Source organism: Amblyraja radiata, chromosome 26, assembly GCF_010909765.2.
Source record: "Amblyraja radiata isolate CabotCenter1 chromosome 26, sAmbRad1.1.pri, whole genome shotgun sequence".
Classification (NCBI taxonomy): Eukaryota; Metazoa; Chordata; class Chondrichthyes; order Rajiformes; family Rajidae; genus Amblyraja; species Amblyraja radiata.
Window position 1 is genome coordinate 8,089,641 of NC_045981.1, and position 24,437 is coordinate 8,114,077.

A 24,437-nucleotide genomic window follows, 5' to 3' on the forward strand; every position below is an offset into this window, starting at 1 on the left:
GTAAATCAAATGGTTTTCTGTTTTAAAATTCAAGCATAAGAGTGGGTAAGAATGTTTTGAGTTAAGAAGTGCCGGGGGGGGGGGGGGGGGGGGGGGGGGGGGGGGAAGAGTGTTATATAGGGGAAGCAACCAAAGTCCTGTATCTAAACTATATTCAATAAGTCCTCTTCTCGGTGATGTTTCACAACCTAATTGAATTCTTCAACCAAGTCAGAATTTACTGTGTTCCAGAGATCTACAGCTCTTGAGTGGAAAAAAAACCCATCTGGACTCTCTCAAAATCTCTATTGTATCATCTGGCTCTGTACAAATAACTTCTCGATTCACTCACAGATTCATTGGAATTTAGAACAAGAATTATGTCCCCCCCTTCAATCTTATGTTTTCAAGAAGAATAAGGTCAATCTCCACGCCTCCTCATGGACTATTTGAAGCTCAACATCATGCCGATGATTTTCCAATATCTTCACTTTCATAAACTGAAAAAAATGGATCAACATTCCAAGTTTCTTTTAAGAACTTTGGAATTGTTTAAACTTAATTCATACATTTACTGACCTGCCTCGAAATTCTGTTTGTTATTAAGCTCATACCTACCAACATTCCTCCATTAATCCATTCATCTTCTCATTCTACCTTTTCTGTTGCTTTTATCTCTGCTTCTCCAGTCATTTTTCTTGTTTCTTGCAATTGCTTGTGAATACCATCTTGGGTGAGTTTGTCACTCTCTCGTAGTGGACATGTCAGTGTAGTGGTCCATTAGTTGTATCTCATTATAGCTTCTTGAGAAACTAAAGTCAATGAATCTCCTAATCTAGCTGGCACGTGAAAAAAAGTTCACAGAAGCTGCCAATAAGCTCAGTTACAGCCTTCAGGGAAGCAAAACTATTTGCACATGACTCTACTGTCATGTATGATTTCTACTTGACATCAATCTCTGTGTGATCCTTAATGCCACTTGAAATGAAACAGTTATAGAATTACATACTTAAAATAACTGCTACCAAGCAAGTCGACTATGATCTTCTAATGACAACTAGAATTGCCAAAAAAAAGTTGCCTTCACAAGCTATGACTCACTTAGTCAGGAAGCAAGTTCACAGCCCATTCCAGAGTCCAAAAACATATTCTAGACTGACACATGCAGTACAGTGGTGAGGGCAATGTTGAAGATGTTGGCTTTGAATCATTCATCAAAGGAACCCATCATTTGCTCTCTTGGATCAAAACAGGTCTCATTATATCAATTTGAAGAAAAACACCTGAAATTCTCATCTGCTACCCTGACCAATATTCATCCTTCAACCATCATTACTGAAAAGTAGGTCTATCTGGTCATAATCATATACTGCCAGATGGACACAAAATGCTGGAGTAACTCAGCGGGTGAGGCAGCATCTCTGGAGAGAAGGAATGGGCGACTTTTCGGGTCGAGACCCTTCTTCAGACAGAGTCGGGGGCGAGGGAAACAGAGATATGGAAGTGGTGAGGTGTGAAAACACGATCAATAGGACAATGATCAAGGAAAAAGTAGACTAGTTCATTGTTGGCTGAGGGGAAGTTAACAACGATGGCATACAAGCAGCACTTACTGATAATAAATTGCTTGCAGCCTTTCTGATCACAATGGTGTGATCATTATTTAATTGTCTGCAAGATAATTGGGACATCCTAAACAAACAGCCGAAATGCAAGCCTTTTACAATCAGAAGTTAGTTCAAACTTTTGGAAAATAAATGCACGTGCTGTAATCTGAAATAAAATATGTATTGCTGGAAACACTCCTCAGGTCAGATAGCATCTAGTTAGAGAAACGGAGTTGAAAATACAGGTTCCAGACCCTACCTTGGAACGGGGGAAGGCCCTTCTTCTTGGGTCGAGACTCTTCTTCAGACTGAGAGTCAGGGGAGAGGGAGACACAGAGATAAGGGTGGGTAAGGTGTGAAAATGAGACATCAAAAGAGATGTGCTTCAAGGAAAATGTAGCATATATCATTGTTAGCGAGAAGAAGGTGACAACAAAGCAAACAGAGATAAAATGTAATCGGGGGACAGTCAGCCTGGTCCGAGAACTGGGAAGGGGGAAGGAATGGAGAGAGTGAGAAAGCAAGCGCCCTACTTGAAGTTAGAGAAGTCAATATTCGTACTGCTAGGGTGTAAGCTGCCCAAATGAAATACCTCGTGCTGTTCCTTCAATTTATGCTGGGTCTCACTGACAATGTAGGAGGTCTAGGACAGAAAAGGCAGTGTGGGAATGGGAGGGGGAGTTAAAGTGTTTAGCAACCCGGGAGATAAGATAGGTTTAGGCAGATTGAGCGAAGGTGTTCAGCGAAAACAATCACCGAGCCTGCACTTGGTCTCACCGATATAAAGGAGTCCACAGCTGGAACAGTGGATGAGGTTGGGCAGGTACAAGTGAACCTCTGAAAAGTCTCACCTGAAAAGACTGTCAGGGTCCTTGGACGGAGTTGAGGGAGGACATATAGGGACAAGTGTTACATCTCATGTCGTTGCAGGGGAAACTACCCAGGGAGGGGTGGACTTGGGTGGGAAGGGATGAGTTAACTAGGGAGCTGCGGAGGGAACGGTCTCTGCGGAAAGCGGTGGAGATGGGAAGATGTGGCTCGTGGTGGGATCCTGTTGGAGGTGGCGAAAATGTGGAGGGTTGTGTGCTGTATGCGACCGCTGATGGGGTGAAAGGCGAGGACCAGTGGGACTCTGTCCCTATTACGACTGACGGGAGGGGGAGCAAGAGCAGAGCTGCGGGTTATCGACGAGGCCCTCACTAGGGTCTCCTTGATGATGGAAGAGGGGAACCTCTGTTCCCTAAAGAAAGAAGTAATCTCAAATATCCTGGTATGGAACTACTCATCTTGGGCGCAGATGCGGCATAGACAGAGGAATTGGGAATAGTGGATAGAGTCTTTGCAGGAGGCAGGGTGGAAGAAGTGTAGTCTAGGATAACTGTGGGAGGTTTATAATAGATGTCATAGTCTATCTCCTGTGAGATCAAGAAATGGTAGGGAGCTGTTGGTGATGGTCCAAGTGAATTTGAGTGCAGGATGGGAATTAGTAAAGTTAATGAATTCCGTGAGTTCTGCATGGGTGCAGAGGTAGTCCCGATGCAGTCGTCAATGCAGCGGAGATAGAGTTCGGGGTTAGGGCCAGTGTACGCCTGGAACAGGGATTGCTCGACGTACCATACAAAGAGGCAGGCATAGCTGGGGCCTATACGAGTGCCCATGGCTACTCCTTGGATTTGGAGAAAGTGGGAGGAGTCGAAGGAGAAGTTGTTAAGGGTAAGGACCAGCTCTGCTGGGTGGAGGAAAGTGGCAGAAGAGAAAGCAAGTTAGTTTTAAGTTGCAGAAAAGATGGGAAAGGATGGCTTGAACAAAGTGAATGTTTCTGAGTGTGAAAATAAATTAGCTAATGTGCAACTAAGTAGTAGATTACACTTATTTGTGTTAGGTGTTGCTTATTGCAGGGATGAAGCCAGCAAACTTCAAATAAATGTGAGGTGATCCACTTCGGTGGCAAAAACAGGAAAGTATTATCTGAATGGTGGCCGATTAGGAAAGGGGGAGATGCAACGAGACCTGGGTGTCATGGTACACCAGTCATTAAAAAGTGCAGGTGCAGCAGGCAGTGAAGAAGGCGAATGGTATGTTAGCATTCATAGCAAAAGGATTTGAGTATAGGAACAGGGAGGTTCTACTGCAGTTGTACAGGGTCTTGGTGAGGACCACACCTGGAGTAATGCGTACAGTTTTGGTCTCCTAATCTGAAGAAAGACATTCTTGCCATAGAGGGAGTACAGAGAAGGTTCACCAGACTGATTCCTGGGATGTCAGGACTTTCATATGAAGAAAGACTGGATAGACTCAGTTTGTACTCACTAGAATTTAGAAGATTGAGGGGGGATCTTATAGAAACTTACAAAATCCTTAAGGGGTTGGACAGGCTAGATGCAGGAAGATTGTTCCCGATGTTGGGGAAGTCCAGAACAAGGGGTCACAGTTTAAGGATAAGGGGGAAATCTTTTAGAACCGAGATGAGGAAAGCATTTTTCACACAGAGAGTGGTGAATCTCTGGAATTCTCTGCCACAGAAGGTAGTTGAGGCCAGTTCATTGGCTATATTTATGAGGGAGTTAGATGTGGCCCTTGTGGCTAAAGGGATCAGGGGGTATGGAGAGAAGGCAGGTACAGGATACTGAGTTGGATGATCAGCCATGATCATATTGAATGGCAGTGCAGGCTCGAAGGGCCGAATGGCCTACTCCTGCACCTATTTTCTATGTTTCTATGTAAACCATCTGTATTAATATAGAGAAAAATTGAGCCAAAAATACAGGTAGAAATGACCAATTCTGAGACAAAGGGAATGAGTGAGTTAGCTAAAGCATGAGTGTAAGATGCCACAGATGAGTAGATCAGAGTGGGATATGAATGGAACATTTATGTGGCAGGCAACCAAAACCTCAGATAGACACAAAAAGCTGGAGCAACTCAGCGGGATCAGACAGCATCTCAGGAGAAAAGGAATAGGTGAAGTTTTGGGTCGAGACCCTCCTTCAAACTGAGTCAAGGGAAAGGGAAACGGGAGATATAGACGGTGATGTAGAGAGATATAGAGCATATGAATGAAAGATATGCAAAAAAGTAACGATGATAAAAGAAACAGGCCTTTGTTAGCTGTGTGCTAGGTGAGAACGAGTATAAACACCTTTCCTTCCCAACAAATGGGGCTTGACCCACTGAGTTCCTGCAGCAGTTTGTTTGTTGCTCTGGATTCCAGCATTTTGCATAACCAAAAGCTCAGACATTCCTGTTCCACAAAGTGGAGAAATCTACATTTGTTTTTTCCAATGGAGAAGAGAAACACATAAACTTATAACCCAAGTCAACCACTGAAGAATGAGCTATCCTTTTTCTTCCTCACTTGCCACATTCCAGGGACCCCAGCAGTCCTTCCAAGCGAGTCAGCAGTTCATGTGTACATCCTCAAACCTCATCTACTGAATCCAGTGTTCCCAATGTGGCTCCCTATACATCAGCAAGAACAAACATAGATTTGGTGACCGTTTCGCCAAACACATACTCAGTCTGCTGAGGCCTTCTGGATCTCCCGAATAGAAATCATTTACTCTTCTTCCCATACTGACCTTTCTGTCCTGGGCCTCCTCCACTGCCAGAGTGAGGCAACACGCAAACTGGAGGAACAGCATCTAATTTTCCTCTTTGGTACAGTTTGAACATTGAAATCTCCAATTTTAAGTAACCTCTAACAACCACCCCCCTCCACCTCTTCCCTCCCCCCCCTCCCCCCCCCCTTCCCTCTCCCTCTAGACTAGTGGCTCACCTAGACTTACCTATTTTTCCCACTACCTACATTCCTTGCTCTGATTTCACAATTCACGCTTTCAGCTGGAGCATAAAACACCTGCAAATGCTCACACATAAAATGAGTTGAGGAGAAAACCTTATGATTGATGACTCCTGAGTGCAAAGGTTTCTGAATGAGTATAGGCTTACAAAATTCACACTCAACGGCATTGGGACAAACTTGTGCAGGTCACTCAAACATTTCCATTGTTATATGTGTAGATTAAGATGCATGGGATTCAATGTGACTTGCTTGTTTGGATTCAATACTAGCTTACCCATTGAAGACAGTATTATGGTGGAAACGTGTCATTTGGGTTGTTGGTCTGTGACCAGTGTTCCACAGGGATCAGTGCTGGGACCTCTGTTGTTTGAGATATATACAAAATATTGAGATATTATAAAAAATAACTTGGATAACAATGTATACAGGTTGGTTTATAAGTTTGCTGATGACACGAAAAAATGTATGGAGATGCAGTGAAGAATGCTGTACAGAATGGCAGCTAGAGTTCACTCTGGGCAGGTGAGAGGTCAAATATAAGGCAAAAGGAGATAGTTAATGGCAGATCCCTTAACAGCATTGATATACCGAGGGATCTTGGGTCCAAGTCCATAGCTCCCTCAAAGTAACAACACAGACAGATAGTACGGCACAGAAAATGTCAGGAAGTCTTATGGCAGCTTTACAAAACTTTGATTTGGCTGCGTGAGGAGCATTGTGTGCAGTTCTGGTTCACTCATTATATGAAGGATGCGCAGGGTTTGGCGGGGGCACAGAAGCGATTTACCATAATGCTGCCTGGATTAAAGAGTATTAGCTCTCACGAAAGGTTAGACAAACCCTGGATTATTTTCTCTGGAGTGTTGGAATTTGAGGGGAAACCAGACAGAAGTTTTAGGCAAGATCTTATTTTTAAAGACATAGTGGTGGGTGCCTGGAACGGCTGCCAGAGGTGGTAGTAGATCCAGATACAATAACAGCATTTAAGAGTCTTTTAGATGGACAAGGGATGATATGGATCACATGTAGGCAGCTGGGATTAGTTCAATTTGACATCACGTTCAGCATTGTCATTATGGTCTGAAGGGCCTGTTCTGGCACTGTACTGTTCCATGTTCAAAGGAAATCTAATGAAGAACAATTTTAAAATATTATTCCGGCCAAATATCAAAAGTACTAAAGACTTCCTGAACTGATAGCACTATTGCGGTTTCAATATGCGGTCCTCTCAGATTCCAGTTAAAACACACAAACACCAGTAATGATTCCAACTTAACCTTAAAGAATATATAAGTCCAGAGGATGATACAAACTCCCATTGCAAGTACATGCTCCAAACATGACAGCCACTTTATTTTGTTCAAAAGGGAACTGCAGATGCTGGAATATCGAAGGTACACACAATTGCTGGGGAAACTCAGCGGGTGCAGCAGCATCTATGGAGCGAAGGAAATAGGCGACGTTTCGGGCCGAAACCCTTCTTCAGACTGATGGGGGGTGGGGAAAGAAAGAAGGAAAAGGGGAGGAGGAGGAGGAGCCCGAGGGCGGGCGGATGGGAGGGTGGGAGGAGACAGCTAGAGGGTTAAGGAAGGGGAGGAGACAGCACGGGCTAGCCAAATTGGGAGAATTCAATGTTAATGCCATAAGGACGCAAGGACCCCAGACCGAATATGAGGTGCTGTTCCTCCAATTTCCGCTGTTGCTCACTCTGGCAATGGAGGAGACCCAGGACAGAGAGGTCGGCTTCCCTTCCCCTCCCGCACCACCCCCTCCCCGGGCACTTTCCGTTGCAACCGCAAGAAATGCAACACCTGTCCCTTCACCTCCCCCCTCGACTCCATTCAAGGTCCCAAGCAGTCGTTCCAGGTGCGACAAAGGTTCACCTGTGTCTCCTCCAACCTCATCTACTGCATCCGCTGCTCTAGATGTCAGCTCATTTACATCGGTGAGACCAAGCGTAGGTTGGGCGATCGTTTCGCCGAACACCTCCGCTCAGTCCGCAATAACCTACCTGACCTCCCGGTGGCTCAGCACTTCAACTCCCCCTCCCATTCCCAATCCGACCTCTCTGTCCTGGTCTCCTCCATTGCCAGAGTGAGCAACAGCGGAAATTGGAGGAACAGCACCTCATATTCCGTCTGGGGTCCTTGCGTCCTTATGGCATTAACATTGAATTCTCCCAATTTGGCTAGCCCGTGCTGTCTCCTCCCCTTCCTTAACCCTCTAGCTGTCTACACCCACCCTCCCATCCGCACCGCCCTCGGGCTCCTCCTCCTCCTCCCCTTTTCCTTCTTTCTTTCCCCACCCCCCATCAGTCTGAAGAAGGGTTTCGGCCCGAAACGTCGCCTATTTCCTTCGCTCCATAGATGCTGCTGCACCCACTGAGTTTCCCCAGCAATTGTGTGAGCCACTTTATTTTGCCTGCCAGATCCTAAGCTTGAATACAACCACCATAGAACGCCACCTGCTGATCTATGTTGCAAAAACATGATACAACAATAACTTACCAGATCAAAGCATTGCTGTGAAGTCAAGAGTGTTGTCATGTGTACCAACCATGGAACAATTAAATTCTTATTCGCAGTAGCTTAACAGGCTCGCAAACACAATACATACATAAATATAATTAAAAAATCAATTAATAACCATAATACTGCTGCAAATACTATCATTGACCTTGGTAGCTAAATAGCTGAGGCAGAAGTCTAACCTAGCGGGATTTGGAACATGGCCATTGAAATCACTGAGCAATTTATTCATGCCCACTTGGTCCAAGGCAGATTACTTGTAACATTTCAGCAATTGCACTCCACTGCCCTTGGCACTTAAGCCCCAAATCTTCTCCGTGGCGCGCACTAGTTCATTCAAGATTCAAGAAGTTTATTGCCATGTCAACAAGTTGATAGGAATGTGTCTTGGTTCATAATTAATAATGCCAATTCTGAACCAAAGTAGATATGTTGGTCATTCTTTTGGTTTGACTTCCGTAGACCTTTTGGTCATTCTGGAGGTGTTGCCAATTCACTGAAAGTTGACAGTAACTGTCACCGCGAATTTCCAATGCAGCTCTGAAAGCTTTGGTGGATGAGGAAGAAAGGACGAGAGATACTAAACCAAGAGGACAAGAAAGTGTGGATAAACTGCAAGTGAAGGTCAATGAAAGGAATCACGAAAGACAAGGTGTACCATACATCCAACTTCTTACACACGTTACTCATAGTGAGTAATTAACTCACATTACCTGCACCACTAGCCTCACAAGCAAGAATGTAATTGTTCTGCTTTCAGTGCATATGACAATTAAACACTTGACAATGGAGGAAAAATGGGTTCTTCCTCTTCCTAAGAGCAGAATTTTCCATTAGTACACAAGTACACATTGAATCCATCTTTAAGTAAAATATATGAAAATTCAAATAATTAGTCAATGCAATAAATCAAGCTCGCAACCACAGTTAGTCTAACATGCTTCAGCTTATCTGTTTTTCCCCACAAAGGAAAAATAATCTCTCTCTCCCTCCAACACCAGCAAAAGCTGCATTCAGCATAAAAAACTTGAGACTGATATATGTACTAATTTGCTATGAGTCTTTGAGACTTCTCGTGTGCATTATTTTACCAGGTTTTCCAAGGATACATTGGCACAATAAAATGTTTATTACATCAGCCCTTGCTACATCTATTTCCTGTTGCAACCCATTGCAAGTTAAAAATAAATAGGACACAACCAACATTTGTTGAGGAAGCATCACATTAAATTGGAACAAAATCTGATTTTATGTGAAGTAGTTTAAATAGTGATGTTGCTAATTGTATAAAAATATAAACAGTGACACACATTATTCAATCCTCAGATCTGGATCATTGACATCCAAAAATGGCATCAAACAGACCCAAGGGCAATTGTATGAAAGAACTCTCAAACCAACAATCGTATGAGTTTCACTGTCGTCCTGCTGTTTCACTGTTTGTATTAATCATTATCAACCATCCCCACAGCGAACAATGGGCCATTGTGGGTTCCACCTTTCCTTGATCATCGCTGCTGGCTTTGATATGTCTTTTTTGCATATCTTTCATTAATTTGCTCTATGTACCTTTTCATATCTCTCGGTGCTCTCTCTCGACTCTGTCTGAAAAAAACATCTCGACCCAAAATATCACTTTTGTCAAAAAGTTACTCCAGCTTTTTGTGTCTATCTTCATTATAATCAGTCATCAGATTTTTTTTTTTAAAATCAGTGTGGAATATTTAACTGAAATTCATTCATATCACACACATGTCACGAGCATTGATGGTGCATTTTGCCGAGGGTGGCAGTTAAGCTCAACCACATTTGTGATCTGCTGACACACAACTGATCAACTATGGTTTTTTGAGATTTAAGCAGCACTGGCAAAGCCAGCATCTATTGTCCTGCCATACTTTCCCTTGACAGCTTGTTGAGCAATTTAGGGGATAGATAGTGAGTCCATTCACACATAGGCCAGCTAAGCATGGCAGATTTTCTTCCCCAAAGAGGAAAGATTGAAAAGACTAGGCTAGTATTCACTGGAGTTTAGAAGGATGAGGGGGATCTTATAGAAACATATAAAATTATAGAAGGACTGGACAAGCTAGATGCAGGAAAAATGTTCCCAATGTTGGGCGAGTCCAAAACCAGGGGTCACAGTCTTAAAATAAAGGGGAGGCCATTTAAGACTGAGGTGAGAAAAAACGTTTTCACCCAGAGATGTTATGAACACAAGTTTCACATGAGTTAGATAGAGCTGTAGGGGCTAGTGGAATCAAGGGATATGGGGAGAAGGCAGGCACAGGTTATTGATTGGGGACGATCAGCCATGATCACAATGAATGGCGATGCTGGCTCGAAGGTCCAAATGGCCTCCTCCTGCACCTATTTTCTATATTATTGAACCAAATAGCTTTTTTTTTTTAATGACAATCCAATAAGTTATAATTACCAGTAATGATACCAAAATAAAAACAGAAAATGCTCGAACCACTCAGCAGGTCAGGTAATATCTGTGCAGAGAGAAACAATGTTAGCATTTTAGGACCCTTGATCAGAACTGAGAAAGTAATATCTGAGGAAAGATGTGCTGGCTCTGGAGAGGGTCCAGAGAAGGTTTACAAGAATGATTCCAGTAATGAGTAGGTTAACCTATGATGAGCACAGGGCCTGTACTCGCTGCAGTTTAGAAGAATGAGGGGGAAACTCATTGAAACATACAGAACAGTAAAAGGCTTGGATAAGAGTGGATGTGGAGAGGATGTTTCCACTCGTGGGAGAGTCTAGGACGAGAGGTAATTGCCTCAGAATTAAAGGACGTTCTTTTAGGAAGGAGATTTCTTTAGTCAGATGGTGGTGAATCTGTGGAATTATTTGCCACAGAAGGCTGTGGAGGCCAAATCAGTGGATATTTTTAAGGCAGAGATAGATAGATTCTTGATTAGTACGGGTGTCAGAGGTTATGGGGAAAAGGCAGGAGATTGCGGTTTGGGGTGAGAGATAGATCAGCCACTATTGAATGGCAGAGTAGACTTGATGGGCCGAATGTCTTAATTCTACTCCTATCAATTATGACTTTATAACCGTTTTATTCCTCCCCTCATTCCCATCCCCCTGTCCCCTTCCACCTATATCCTTCAATCTGGCTTCACATTTCACTGCTCTTCTCTCCTTAGCTGACACATTTTGTCTCCTTTACCCCCATTAATCTTTGTCACATACTCCACACATCTGCCAATCAACCGCCCCCGCCCCCTCACCTGTAAACATCAATCTCTTGCCAGGTTTTGTTCTGCCCCCGACTCTTTTCCGCCCAAGTTTCCCCTACCTCTATCAGTCTGAAGAAGGGTCTCAACCCCTCAACATAGTTTGTCCATTTCCTCCACAGATGTTGCCTGACCTGTTGAGTTCCTCCAGCACTTTGTGTTTTGCTCAAGATTCTAACATCTGCAGTGTCTCCAGACTTATTTATATCTTGAGTACTGAATCTGGGCAAAATATTCATTGAACATGAACGTGCAATTAAAATTACATAATTGATCACAACAAATATGAATGTAACCAGAAACAATCTAGAGGTTTAGCTTTTAACTCCTTCAGCTATTGTCTAGAGTGGTTATATAATGTATTTTAGAAAAAAAGTCAGGTTCCAAGATTAACATGATACAACATGCCACAAAGAATTTACTTTAAAACAAAAATACTAACCTGTGGGCACCTCGTGGAATAGACCAGTCACCTTTAGAACTGGTTCTCCAGGAGTTATTGGATTTTGAATCTCCCGCACCCAGCTCCCCTCTCACCCAGTCTGGTATTCCCTCTGCAGTGTTTTCAGGAGGAGTGGAAAAGCTGGGTTCATCAAAGTAGATAGACTACAATCAAAGAAAAACAACAACTGAGTTGACTTAATGAGATTTCCAGTCCCAAAATATATAAATCACAACCTTTTATCTGCCAGTAAGTTCCAAACTTTGGGCGAGCTAATATCGAGCTTCAAATGATTCCAATGTACCTACTCCATTGACAACAGACAAAATGTTGATGAACCCATTTAATATCAAACTTGTTCGTAATATTCATGAGCAGAGACCGCTCTTCAATCTTGCATCCTCTAATTTATTGGCACATTGCCTGTATATTGGTTATTTGGTGCACCATCACTCAACATTGAAGAGTAAAGAATTTGTGAGCTTGTACTGCATATTCCCTAAGACCCAAACCATTGTAATGGAGTGAGATGCTACCCTCCCTCCACTTCTTAAAAAAGTGGGCCAGTCTATGGTCCCGACCCAACATGTCAATTCTCTATATTCTCCAGGATGCAGCCTCACATGCTGAGTTATTCCACCACTGTTGTCTTTTTTTGGTAAACCAGCAACTGCAGTTCGTGTTTCTTCCACACTGAATACCATGACCAATAAAGGCCAATGTAGCAAAAGCCTTCTTGAGTCTACCTGTGACGACACATTCAGGGAACTGTGTACCTGTACTCCTAATCCTTCCGCTCTACAACATTCCCCAGGGCCCTAACATTCACTATTAAGGACCTGATCTGGTTTGAATTCCTTAAATGCAACATCACGCACTTACCTGCATTAAACTATTAGCCATTCCTCAGCCCATTTGCCCAGCTGATCAAGAGCTTGCTGCAATTTTTAATAACCACCTTCACCATCTCTGATACCACCCACTTTAGTGTCATCTGCAAACTTACTAATCATGCCTTGTATATCCTCATTCAAATCGTCGATATAAATCACAATGGGCCCAGCACCGAACTCCGAGTCACACCCCAGGCAACCAGTCTGAAAAACAACCTACCACCATCACCCTTTGTTTCATGAAGCCAATTCTCCATTCAGTCAGTTCACAGAACCTTATCAATAGTCAATATAGTCAACATTGGTACAAATTTGGTAAGAATACAAAATAACTCACTTCATCTTTTTTTTACTCAACAAAAATAATGATTTAGTCACAGGCACACTATATATTGATGAATCAATTGGGAAAACTTCATATATGCAGGAATATGACAATGCCTTTCATATTGGTGCCAAATCAACAAGCAAAATGTGTCATACAATATGTTATTTGGAATTTGATCCTGGCTACAGCAATGTATTTGGGCATTTAACAGTTTTTAAGCAAACTAGACAAAATAGATCAGCTTCAGTAAAAAGCACCATTTTTTTAACCTAGGCTTTTGGACTTTTTAGTCCCTTTGAACTAAAGCAAAGAAGGACAGTCAAATGTCATACAAATTATCAATGAAATGGGCCTTAAAGCTGTAAATTACATGGGCACACAATCAAATTGGACACACACACTTCACCCTCAGGACAGAGGGGACAAGGACCTCAGATATGAATTTGAATGTTATGGGTGAAGAGCTTCCCAGGCCTACATTTTTTGTAAGTGAATTTTTAAAATACACTTTAATACCACAACAAAGCCAACAGTGACATCTAATGAAAGTATTAACAACTGCACAATCTCACAAAAAACGGGCAGAGAGTACATCTTCAGAAGGAATGCAGTGACTGTATTTTAAGAAAAATTGTGAAAATTCATGAACACATCATACATACCATGTAAGATGGTAGTGTTTTAAGAGATCCAGGTTCTGGTCTCTGTGTGAAAGGCCCTTCAAGAACTCCCCGTCTAAGCATGTGCAATAGAAGCTTGGCATATAGATTGCGATTCTTCCGTCCCGTAACTCCTGCCCCAGCTCCAGATGGATCACATAATTTCTTGATCCACAGTGCACATCTCTGCCGCTCTGTAGCATGTAAACAGAATTTTCAAAAGCCAGTTATTCCTTACTGCAAATAAAATGTTAGCAATAACAATACCAAGTACATATGATGTTATAGAAATGGGAGAACAAACATGTCCGGATGTGGCGGTGCTGTTAACAGCTGCGGCTCGCCTGCAGTCCGTCTGTCTTTACTTTTTTCAGTTGTTTTTTTTGTCTTGTTTTGGTTAAGTTTTAGTTTGTTGGGTTGTGTTAGAGGGGGGGGGGGGGGGTGAAACATGTTCTCTGTCTATTCCTTCGACATTTTTGTGTCGTATCCCCCTTCTCTGCCTCCGTCTGCGCTGAGGCCTAATGGTGGAGCTGGCGGCCTCCAGCCTGCGACTGACCCCGAGGCTCCGGAGGCAGAGCCAGCCAGGACTCACCAACGAGAGGCTGGCCGTCTTCGGGGCTGAGGCAGCGGTGGCCCGACTTGCTGGTGCGGCGTTCTGGCTTTCGGCGGCGGCCTCGAGCTGATGCAGCGGGGCTCGGAGCTGAGACTGCGGGACCCGGAGCTGGGGTAGCGACCTGGAGCTGGGGCAGCGGCCCGGAGCGGAGACTGCGGGACCCGGAGCGGAGACTGCGGGACCCGGAGCTGGGGCGGCGGCCCGGAGCAGAGACTGCGGGACCCGGAGCTGGGGCGGCGGCCCGGAGCAGAGACTGCGGGACCCGGAGCTGGGGCGGCGGCCCGGAGCGGAGACTGCGGGACCCGGAGCTGGGGCGACGGCCCGGAGCGGAGACTGCGGGACCCGGAGCTGGGGCGGCGGCCCGGAGCGGAGACTGCGGGACCCGGAGCTGGGGCGGCGGCCCAGAGCAGAGACTGCGGGACCCGGAGCTGGGGCGGCGGCCCGGAGCGGAGACTGCGGGACCCGGAGCTGGGGCGACGGCCCGGAGCAGAGACTGCGGGACCCGGAGCTGGGGCGGCTGCCCGGAGCTGATGCTGTGGCGGGCCGTCTCGGAGCGGAGACGGCGTTCCGGCTTTCGGCGGCGGCGACATCACCACGGAGGTCCGCTGGACTGGAGGGCGGCATCTCCGTCCTGGATCGATCACCTCAGCGCAGAGGGAGAACAAGGAGGGAAGAGACGGAGACTAAGACTTTGCCTCCATCACAGTGAGGATGTGCTTGGTGAACTCACTGTGGTGGATGTTTAACTTGTGTTTATTGTATGTTTTGTTTTTATTGGTTCTGTGTATGACTGCAGGCAACATAATTTCGTTCAGACCGAAAGGTCTGAATGACAATAAAGGAATCTAATTCTAATTCTAATCTAATGTCGATTCCTCCACAGAGGAAGACGACCAAGAGAGAAAATGGGCTGAAATATAAACTTATTACTGAACCTGTGGCATACCTTTGTTGGGAACCAGACTCAAACTGGTTTTAAGCAAACCTGACCAAATGCAAACATGCAGCCAAACAAGTTGAAAATAAAAATTGATGGAATTACAAAATTAAGTTTATAAATATTTTCTTTTGAAATATTTAATTCAACAAGTTCTGATCAGACAAGCAGTGGAGTTCAACATTCAGAACCTAAAAGACTAAAATGTGAGGAGATAGACACAAAATACTGGAGTAACTCAGCATCTCTGGAGAGAAGGAATGGGTGACGTTTCGGGTCGAGGTAGCACCGATGCAGTCATCAATGAAACGGAGATAGAGAGTTCGGGGATAGGGCCAGTGTACACCTGGAACAGGGATTGTTCAATGTACCCTACAAAGAAGCAGGCATAGCTGGGGCACATGTGGTTCCCATAGCTACGCCTTGGACGGAGGAGTCAAAAGAAAAGTTGTTGAGGGCGAATGTTACATCCGAGGACGTACACATCATTGAGGATAAATGGGAATAGGGTGAGCTGTTTTAAATACCTGGGAGTCCACATCTCTGAGGATATGACATGGACATCACACGCCGCAACACTCGTGAGTAAGGCAAGGCAGCGCCTTTACCACCTCAGGCAATTGAGGAAATTCAGAATGTCTCCGAGGATCCTCCAGTGCTTCTACTCAGCGGCTGTGGAAAGCATCTTGTCCGGAAATATTACAATCTGGTTTGGGAATTGTTCTTCCCAGGACAAGAAGGCTCTGCAGAGAGTAGTGCGTTCGGCCGAACGCACTATGGGAACTTCACTCACCCCTCTGCAGGAACTATACATCAGGACGTGCAACTCCAGAGCCAATAAGATCATGGGAGACCCCTTCCACCCCTGCAACAGACTGTTCCAGCTGCTACGGTCAGGTAAACGCCTCCGTTGCCATGCTGTGAGAACGGAGAGGTTGAGAAGGAGTTTCTTCCCAGAGGCCATTAGGACTGTAAACTCCTATCTCACCAGGGACTAACTTTACTGTACCACTCTACTGCTTTTTTTTTAATTGCTGTTTTTTTCCCTTTTTCCTTCCGCCCACAATATTTAATATGTAAAAGAATATGTGATTCTGTTCCATTCTGTTTGTAGTTTGTTTGGTTGTTTGTTTGTTTGCCTTTTTTGCACAAAGTCCGCGAGCATTGCCACTTTTCATTTCACTGCCCATCTCGTATGTGTATGTGACGAATAAACTTGACTTGACTTGATAGAGGGAAATTGGATGGTTTTGCTGTCGAGGAAGAAACCGAGGGCTTTTTGGCCTTCCTGGAGGGGGATGGAGGTGTAGAGTGACTGGCCCTATCCCCGAACTCTATCTCCGTTCACTGTCCATATCCTCAAATTCTATCGCCGTTAACAATCCCTGTTCCAGGCATACACAGGCCCCATCCCCAAACTCTATCTCCGTTATATTGATGACTGCATTGGTGCTACCTCCTGCACCCATGCAGAACTCGTGGACTTCTGCAACTTCGCCACCAATTTTCATCCTGCCTTCAAATTTACGTGGACCATCTCTGACAACTCCCTCCCCTTTCTTGATCTCACAGTCTCCATCACAGAAAATAGATTATTGACTGACGTCTATTACAAACCCACTGATTCTCACATCTATCTCGACTACACTTCTTCCCACCCTGCTTCTTGCAAAGACTCTATCCCCTACTTCCAATTCCTCCGTCTCTGCCGCATCTGCGCCCAAGATGTGGTGTTCCATACTAGAACATCCGAGATGTCCTTATTCTTTAGGGAACGGGGGTTCCCCTTTCCCATCATAGAGGAGGCCCACACTCGTGTCTCCTCGGTGCCCCGCATCTCCGCCCTTGCTCCAACTCGTCGCAACAGAGACAGTCCCCCCTAGTCCTTATCTTCCACCCCATCAACCATCACATGTAACACATAATCCTCCAAAATTTCCGTCACCCCCAACGGGATCCCAACACTAGCCACATTTTCCCATCTCTACCCCTTTCCGCCTTCCGGAGACCATTCCCTCCACAACTCCCTGATTAACTCATCCCTTCCCACCCAAACCACCCCCTCCCCAGGTACCTTCCCCTGTTGCTATACCTCCTCCCTTGCACAGAGGTTCACTTGCACCTCCTCCAAACTCATCTACTGTATCAGTTATTCAAGATGTGGACTCTTATACATCGGCGAGACCAAAAGCAGATTGTTTCGCGGAACACCTTCGCTCAGCCCGCCTGAACCGACCCGCTCTCCCGGTTGCTGGACATTTTAATTCTCCTTCCCATTCCTACACAGACCTTTCTGTCCTCGGTCTCATCCATTGTCAGAGTAAGGCAAAACACAAATTGGAGGAACAGCATCTCATATTTTGCTTGGGCAGCTTACAGCCCAGTGGTATATTGATTTCTCTCACTTTAGGTAGCCCCGGCATTCACTCTCTCTCTCCATTCCTCCCCCACCCAAGTCACACTAGCTTCTCATTTTCACCCTACAAACAGCTTACAATGGCCTGTTTCTTTTATCATCGTTATTTTTTTGCATATATTTCATTAATTGTTCTTTATCTCTCCACATCACCTTCTATATCTCTCGTTTGCCTTATACCTAACCTGTCTGAAAAAGGGTCTCGACCTTGGAACGTCACCCACTCCTTCTCTCCAGAGATGCTGCCTGTCCCGCTGAGTTACTGCTACTTTTTTGTGTCTATGTTCAGTTTAAACCCAGCATCTGCAGTTCCTCCTTACACAAGACGTGAGGAGAGATTAACTCCTATTGAAATCAAGGAGCTCTGGTGGAATTGAAGTTAATGGGCATCAAAATATAGAACACTGCAATGCATAAAGGAAGATGATTGTGGTCATTGAGGGAATCATCTTAGCTCCAAGAGTTTATCAGGAAACTCTTTGAGACAGACATCAAGTGCCGCTGGAGGACCATCAATTCGGGGAAGTACACTTTTTGATCTGCCCCAAACTTGGTCTCTCAACACAGCGAGATGTCTATAAGGGGATGTTGCTGACTAGTCCATTCCAGACTGCAGGAGCACTTGCTATGAGATGCATTGAAGCTTGTTGAGGGAGGCTCTGTGAGGGAGGACCACAGTCCAGAGTCCTCCTGCTGCTGGAAATCGAGGACCTGAGTCCATGTGGGGCATCCCTCATACAGGGAGAGGATACCACCCCAGGGGAGCGGGGGCACATGAGTGGCAAGGGTATTTTGTGTCAAGACAGGTGCAAGTACTACTGAGTATGACACTACTAAATGTATAGACACTGAAAATGTGTGAGGAGTTTGTGCAGCTTTTGTTTATTTATGATTTTTGTTCTGAATAAAGCTTATTTTTGAGCCAAATAGAGCCCAAATATCTTCAGCTGTTTCATCAACAGGATTCCATCATAAGATAACAATTGGGGGTACTCATTCATGATTGCATAACATTCTATTTGTGAGTTACTCCAGCATTTTTGATGCAGCCTTTCCCGCTGAGTTACTCCAGCATTTTGTGTCTATCTTCGGTTTAAACCAGCATTCGCAGTTCCTTCCTACGCATTTCGTCTGCTCCATTGCAAAATCTCCTCAAGGTATGTTTACTTTGGAGAAGTTCTCCTCCCATCTCTGACGAGAGTTCTGCAACATCCCCTCTCGTGCTCCCCCTGATTCCTCCTGCTCTCTGACTTGTTTTGCATATCTTTCATTCATTTGTTCAATATCTCTCAACATCTCTATCTCTCGTTTCCCTTTCCCCTAACTGTCTGAAGAAGGGTCTCGACCCTAAACGTTACCCATTCCCTCTCTCCAGAGATGCTGCCTGTGTTACTACCCGAGTTACACCAGCATTTTGTGTCTATCTTCGGTTTAAACCAGCATTTGAATGAATGAGTGAATGAATGAGTGAATGAATTAATTAATACGTTTATTGGCCAAGTATTCACATACAAGGAATTTGCCTTGATGCTCCGCCCGCAAGTGACAACGACATACAGTGACAGTTAGGAATGACACATAAAACATTAATAATAAAACATAATTGAGTAAACATGTGATTCTGCAGTTCCTTCCTACGCAATCTATTTGTAAAGTTCAGCAACAACTGAATGCAGCAAGATCCAGACAACTCACAGGCATTGACTGAAACTTGGCAAAAAAATGCCAGTTAATAACCATTTCCAACAAGAGATAATTAAAACAGCTCCTCTTGATGTTCAATTGCATTACCAACACCAAATTTCCCACCATTTACATTATGTAGATCACCATTAACAAGGAACTCAACTGGATCACCTACACAAATACTGTGGCCATAAGAGGCATCAGTAGAGGTAAATAGAGAGACAAGATTTAGATGGAAATTGGCCAAATGCGAGCGAATGGGACTATCTTAGATTGGCCAGTTTGGGCGGCATGGATTAGTTGAGCCAAAGGGCCCGTTTCCGTGCTGTATGACTCCGAACTTCAAGAATGTTATAAATAATTATTACTTTACCTGACTTGTGTACAAGTTTCAGAACAAATGGTTTCATATCAACCAAGTAGTGATCAAATTCTGAATCCAGCTTTTCCCAGGTTTCCTCCTGATTGGCCATCACGCTTCTTTGGTACATCTACTCACAACAACCTGATCCAACAGAGAACAAAGCATCAGTACAGCAGAAGATGTTTAAAATCTAACAACTTCAAGGACGATAAACGATAACTATGTCAGAGTTCATGAGGGAGATCGATAATCTGGTTAAGTGGTGCTTGAACAACAATCTTTCTCTGAACGTTAACAGGGCGACAGAGCTGATTGTTGACTTCAGGTGGGAAAAGCCGAGAGTCCATAAACCCATCTTCATTGATGGGACGGCAGTGGAGAGTCAACAGCTTCAAATTTCTGGACATGATAATCTGTCCTAAGGCCAACATATGCCTGCCATTATAAAGGAAGCTGGAAAAGAGCTAAGGGCGGGACAAATCCTGGCAAGTGAATGGTGGATACAGGTGGGGGGGGGGGGGGGGGGAGTTGAATGATAGGTGGATGGAGTAATTGACAAAGGGTATAGTGAAAAGACAAAAACTTCTATCAGATCAGGGAAACAAGATGGCGCCTGCCTGCGGCGACTTTTGCGGAGCTCCGGAAAAGAAAAGGCTCAACTACAACTACCAACAACTTACCTGGATCAGAAAAACGGCAGAAATCGGTGCCGTTTCGGACAAGCTGTTTGAACACCTCAAGGCTCTCGCAATTTTGCGATCTCCCGCAGCTGCGGGAACCCCGGAATTTAAACTTTCCCACGCTGGCTGTGGAACTCCCGACCCGACTGTGGATCCCAGGTACTGTACCTGGAGACCCCGGGATGATCCCCAGAGCCAACGGGCTGGATCTCCCAGGAACAACGGAGCTGCAGCTGCCGACTTTGAGGGAACCCCTGTTCGTTACGGAGCTGGAGCTGCCGTCTGTGAGGGAATCCCCGTTCCAGCGCAGGTCCGCAGAAACAGCAGGTACAGCAAGTACAGCACCTGGAAACAAAGGGGAAGCCTCCATTGTGTCCGGAAACGTGGCCGACGGGCAGGACTTCAGGTCAGAATGAAGCGCAGGGGACTTCGGCCCCCTCTCCCAACTATCCTACTGGCTAATGTACAGTCCCTTGAAAACAAAGTGGAGGACTTAAGGGCAAGACTGCTTTATCAAAGGGAGCTGAGGGAATGCTCTGTGTTCTGTTTCACAGAGACATGGCTCACCCCCAGCTCCCCAGACTCAGCGGTCCAGCCTGAAGGATTCTCCATCCACCGCATGGACCGTACCCTGGCATCTGGGAAAGGGAGAGGAGGGGGCGTCTGCCTCATGGTCAACTCTGCGTGGTGTTCCGACGTGGCAGTCCTGTCCAACTCCTGCTCTCCACACCTCGAACATCTGGCGGTGAAGTGCCGTCCCTTCTACCTCCCGAGAGAATTCACCTCCGTTATCCTGACCGCGGTCTACATCCCACCCCGGGCAGACGTCCGTCTGGCACTGGAGGAGCTGCAGGCCGTGGTCAACAAACACCAGACGTCTTACCCCGAGGCATTTACCACCATTGCTGGGGACTTCAATAAGGCGAACCTCAAGAAATCACTCCCCAACTTCCACCAACATGTCTCCTGCTGCACCAGAGGACCCTCGACCACTGCTACACCACCATCAAGAATGCCTATCGTTCTATCCCTCGCCCTCACTTCGGTAAGTCCGACCATACTGCAAGTACAGCAAGTACTGCTGCTTCTTCCTGCCTACAAGCAGCAATTAAAGAGCGCACCCCCAGAAGTGAGGACAGCACAGAGCTGGTCGTGGGGGGGGCAGAAGAACAACTCCAGGACTGTTTGGAGTCTGTAGACTGGGCAATGTTCAAGGACTCGGCAACGGACTTGAACGAATATGCCACAGTCGTTACAGACTTCATAAAGAAATGGGTGGAGGATTGCATCCCTACAAAAACCTTCCGAGTGTTTCCCAATCAGAAACCTTGGATGAACTTTGAGATCCGCACTCTCCTGAAGTCCAGACACAGGGCATTCACCTCCAATGATACAGTGGTAAGGCCATCAAAAAGGCCAAAAGGGGCTTCTGCTCCAAACTGGAGGACGAGACAGATGTTCGGCAGCTGTGGCAGGGTCTGAATGCAATCACCTCCTACAAGGCAAAACCAGGAGGTAGCTCGAATGCCGGTGTAACATCACTCCCTGACGAGCTCAATGCGTTTTACGCACGCTTTGACAGGGAGAATACTGATGTGCCTTCCCGATCCCCCATTCGCTGTGATGGCATTTCAGTCTCAGTCACAGAGGCCGATGTCAGGAAATCCTTCAGAGGGGTGAACCCCCGAAAAGCACCTGGACCTGATGGTATACCCGGCCGTGTTCTAAAAACCTGTGCGGACCAACTGGCGGGAGTTTTTACGGACATTTTCAACCTCTCACTTCTGAGGTCTGAGGTCCCCACCTGCTTTAAAAGGGCATCAATTATACCGGTGCCCAAGAAGAGTAAGGTGACATGCCTCAATGACTATCGACCAGTGGCACTAACGCCGGTGGTGATGAAGTGCTTTGAGAGGTTGATCATGGAGCAAATCAACTCCTACATCGACAAAAACCTGGACCCACTGCAGTTCGCGTACCGCCACAACAGATCAACGGTGGATGCGATCTCGCTGGCCCTCCACTCCGCACTGGACCACTTGGACAACAAAAACTCATATGTCAGGCTGTTATTCATTGATTACAGCTCGGCATTTAACACAATCATCCCCTCCAAACTGGTTACCAAACTCGCAGAACTGGGTCTCTGCGCATCCCTCTGCAACTGGATCCTCGACTTCCTCGTCCACAGACCACAGTCTGTTCGTATTGGTGGAAATGTGTCAGCCTCAATAACAATCAGCACGGGAGCACCTCAAGGCTGCGTGCTCAGCCCCCTGCTGTACTCACTCTATACCCATGACTGCGTAGCGAACCACAGTGCGAACTCCATCATCAAGTTCGCTGACGACACCACTATTGTGGGGCGTATCACTGATGGGGATGAGTCAGAGTACAGAAGAGAGATCGAGCAACTGTCCATATGGTGCCAGCGCAATAACCTGGCCCTCAACACCAGCAAAACCAAGGAACTGATTGTGGACTTTGGAAGGAGTAGGAGGGGGACCCACAGCCCCATTTATATCAACGGGTCGATGGTTGAAAGGGTCAAGAACTTCAAATTCCTGGGCGTGCACATCTTTGAAGATCTTTCCTGGTCCGAGAACATTAACGTAATTATCAAAAAAGCTCATCAGCGCCTCTACTTCCTGAGAAGATTACGGAGAGTCGGATTGTCAAGGAAGACTCTCTCTAACTTCTACAGGTGCACAGTCGAGAGCATGCTGACCGTTTGCATCGTGGCTTGGTTCGGCAATTTGAGCGCCCTGGAGAGGAAAAGACTACAAAAAGTAGTAGACACTGCCCAGTCCATCATCGGCTCTGACCTTCCTTCCATCTAGGGGATTTATCGCAGTCGCTGCCTCAAAAAGGCTGGCAGTATCATCAAAGACCCACACCATCCTGGCCACACACTCATCTCCCTGCTACCTTCAGGTAGAAGGTACAGGAGCCTGAAGACTGCAACAACCAGGTTCAGGAATAGCTATTTCCCCTCAGCCATCAGGCTATTAAACCTGGCTCGGACAAAACTCTGATTATTAGCAACCACTTTCTGTTATTTGCACTACCAGTTTATTTATTCATGTGTGTATATATTTATATCATGGTATATGGACACATTTATCTGTTTTGTAGTAAATGCCTACTATTTTCTGTGTGCTTAAGCAAAGCAAGAATTTCATTGTCCTATACAGGGACACATGACAATAAACTCACTTGAACTTGAACTTGAAATGTGCGTCAAGTAATGAAAAGAATAATATCTGAAGCCAGAGGGAGGGAAATAGGTGAAAGGTAACTGTCTTGTTACTGTCTACTTAAGCAATTGATCTGAAGAATCAATCTATTAGTCCTCCAAGAGCTTGCAACTCATTTGCAACATCTCTGTTTGCCTTTGCCTAGTATCATTGCTGGTGCACACCTTTTTTACAGCCATGTTGAAAACTGATTCAAAGTTTTATTTGTGAGCCATCCACCTTTCTGGGGACCATTCGTTTGTCTGGGTCTTCTTACCTTACTCTGATTACAAAGACAAAGCAAAACATTTTGGAGGAAACACCGGTCTAGTTCTTTTGTTGTCCCATTGGGCAATTCGAGAACCAGAGGGCATAGGTTTAAGGTGAAGGGGGGAAAAGATGTTTTAATAGGATTTAGTAGGAATCTGAGGGGTAACATTTTCCACACAGAGTGGTTGGTGTGTGGAACAAGCTGCCAGAGGAGGTAGTTGAGGCAGTTTTACTATCGCAACGTTTAAGAAACAATTAGATACGTACATGTGTAGGACATGTTTAGGGCCAAACACAAGCAGGTGGGACTAGTGTAGATAGGACATGTTGGTAGGTGTGGGCAAGTTGGGTCGAAGGGCCTGCTTTCATGCTGTATGACTCTATTGAGCAATGAGCTTAAGAAAAATGATAGCCGAAGGAGCTCTCGGCCCAATGTTGAATCAATGTTGAATGAGTGGGTCAGGTGACATTTCAGGTGGGGACCCTTTTTCAGCCTATCCAATGTTGCTTGTTTCTGGGTATAGTCTACAAATAACAGAGGTAGAACTTCTTTACTATTAAGCGCCACAGTTCAGCTCATTCCTCCTGGAATTTGCCACAATTTTGAGAATGTTTACAATAGGATATCATATGCCTCAGATGGACATAGCGAAAATTGGACCTGCAAATATCTTGGCCATGATGAAGCAATTTATTGCAATTTCCACACATTATAATGCTATGAGCTTTTAATTGTTGCAATCCTT

General features: G+C 45.4%; 1 protein-coding gene across 6 annotated transcripts in view; it reads right to left on the minus strand.

Annotated features, from left to right (window-relative positions):
- cep112 (centrosomal protein 112) overlaps positions 1–24,437 on the minus strand; it is a 320,895-nt gene that overhangs the window by 274,155 nt on the left and 22,303 nt on the right. For all 6 annotated transcript variants that reach the window (XM_033044129.1, XM_033044127.1, XM_033044128.1 and 3 more), the window contains exons 2-4: positions 19,515–19,646; positions 13,493–13,683; positions 11,610–11,773 (exon numbers count right to left, since the gene is read on the minus strand). In XM_033044129.1, coding sequence (XP_032900020.1) covers positions 11,610–11,773; positions 13,493–13,683; positions 19,515–19,632 — 473 coding nt within the window. In that variant the 5' untranslated portion in view covers positions 19,633–19,646. The remainder of the gene's footprint in view (positions 1–11,609; positions 11,774–13,492; positions 13,684–19,514; positions 19,647–24,437) is intronic.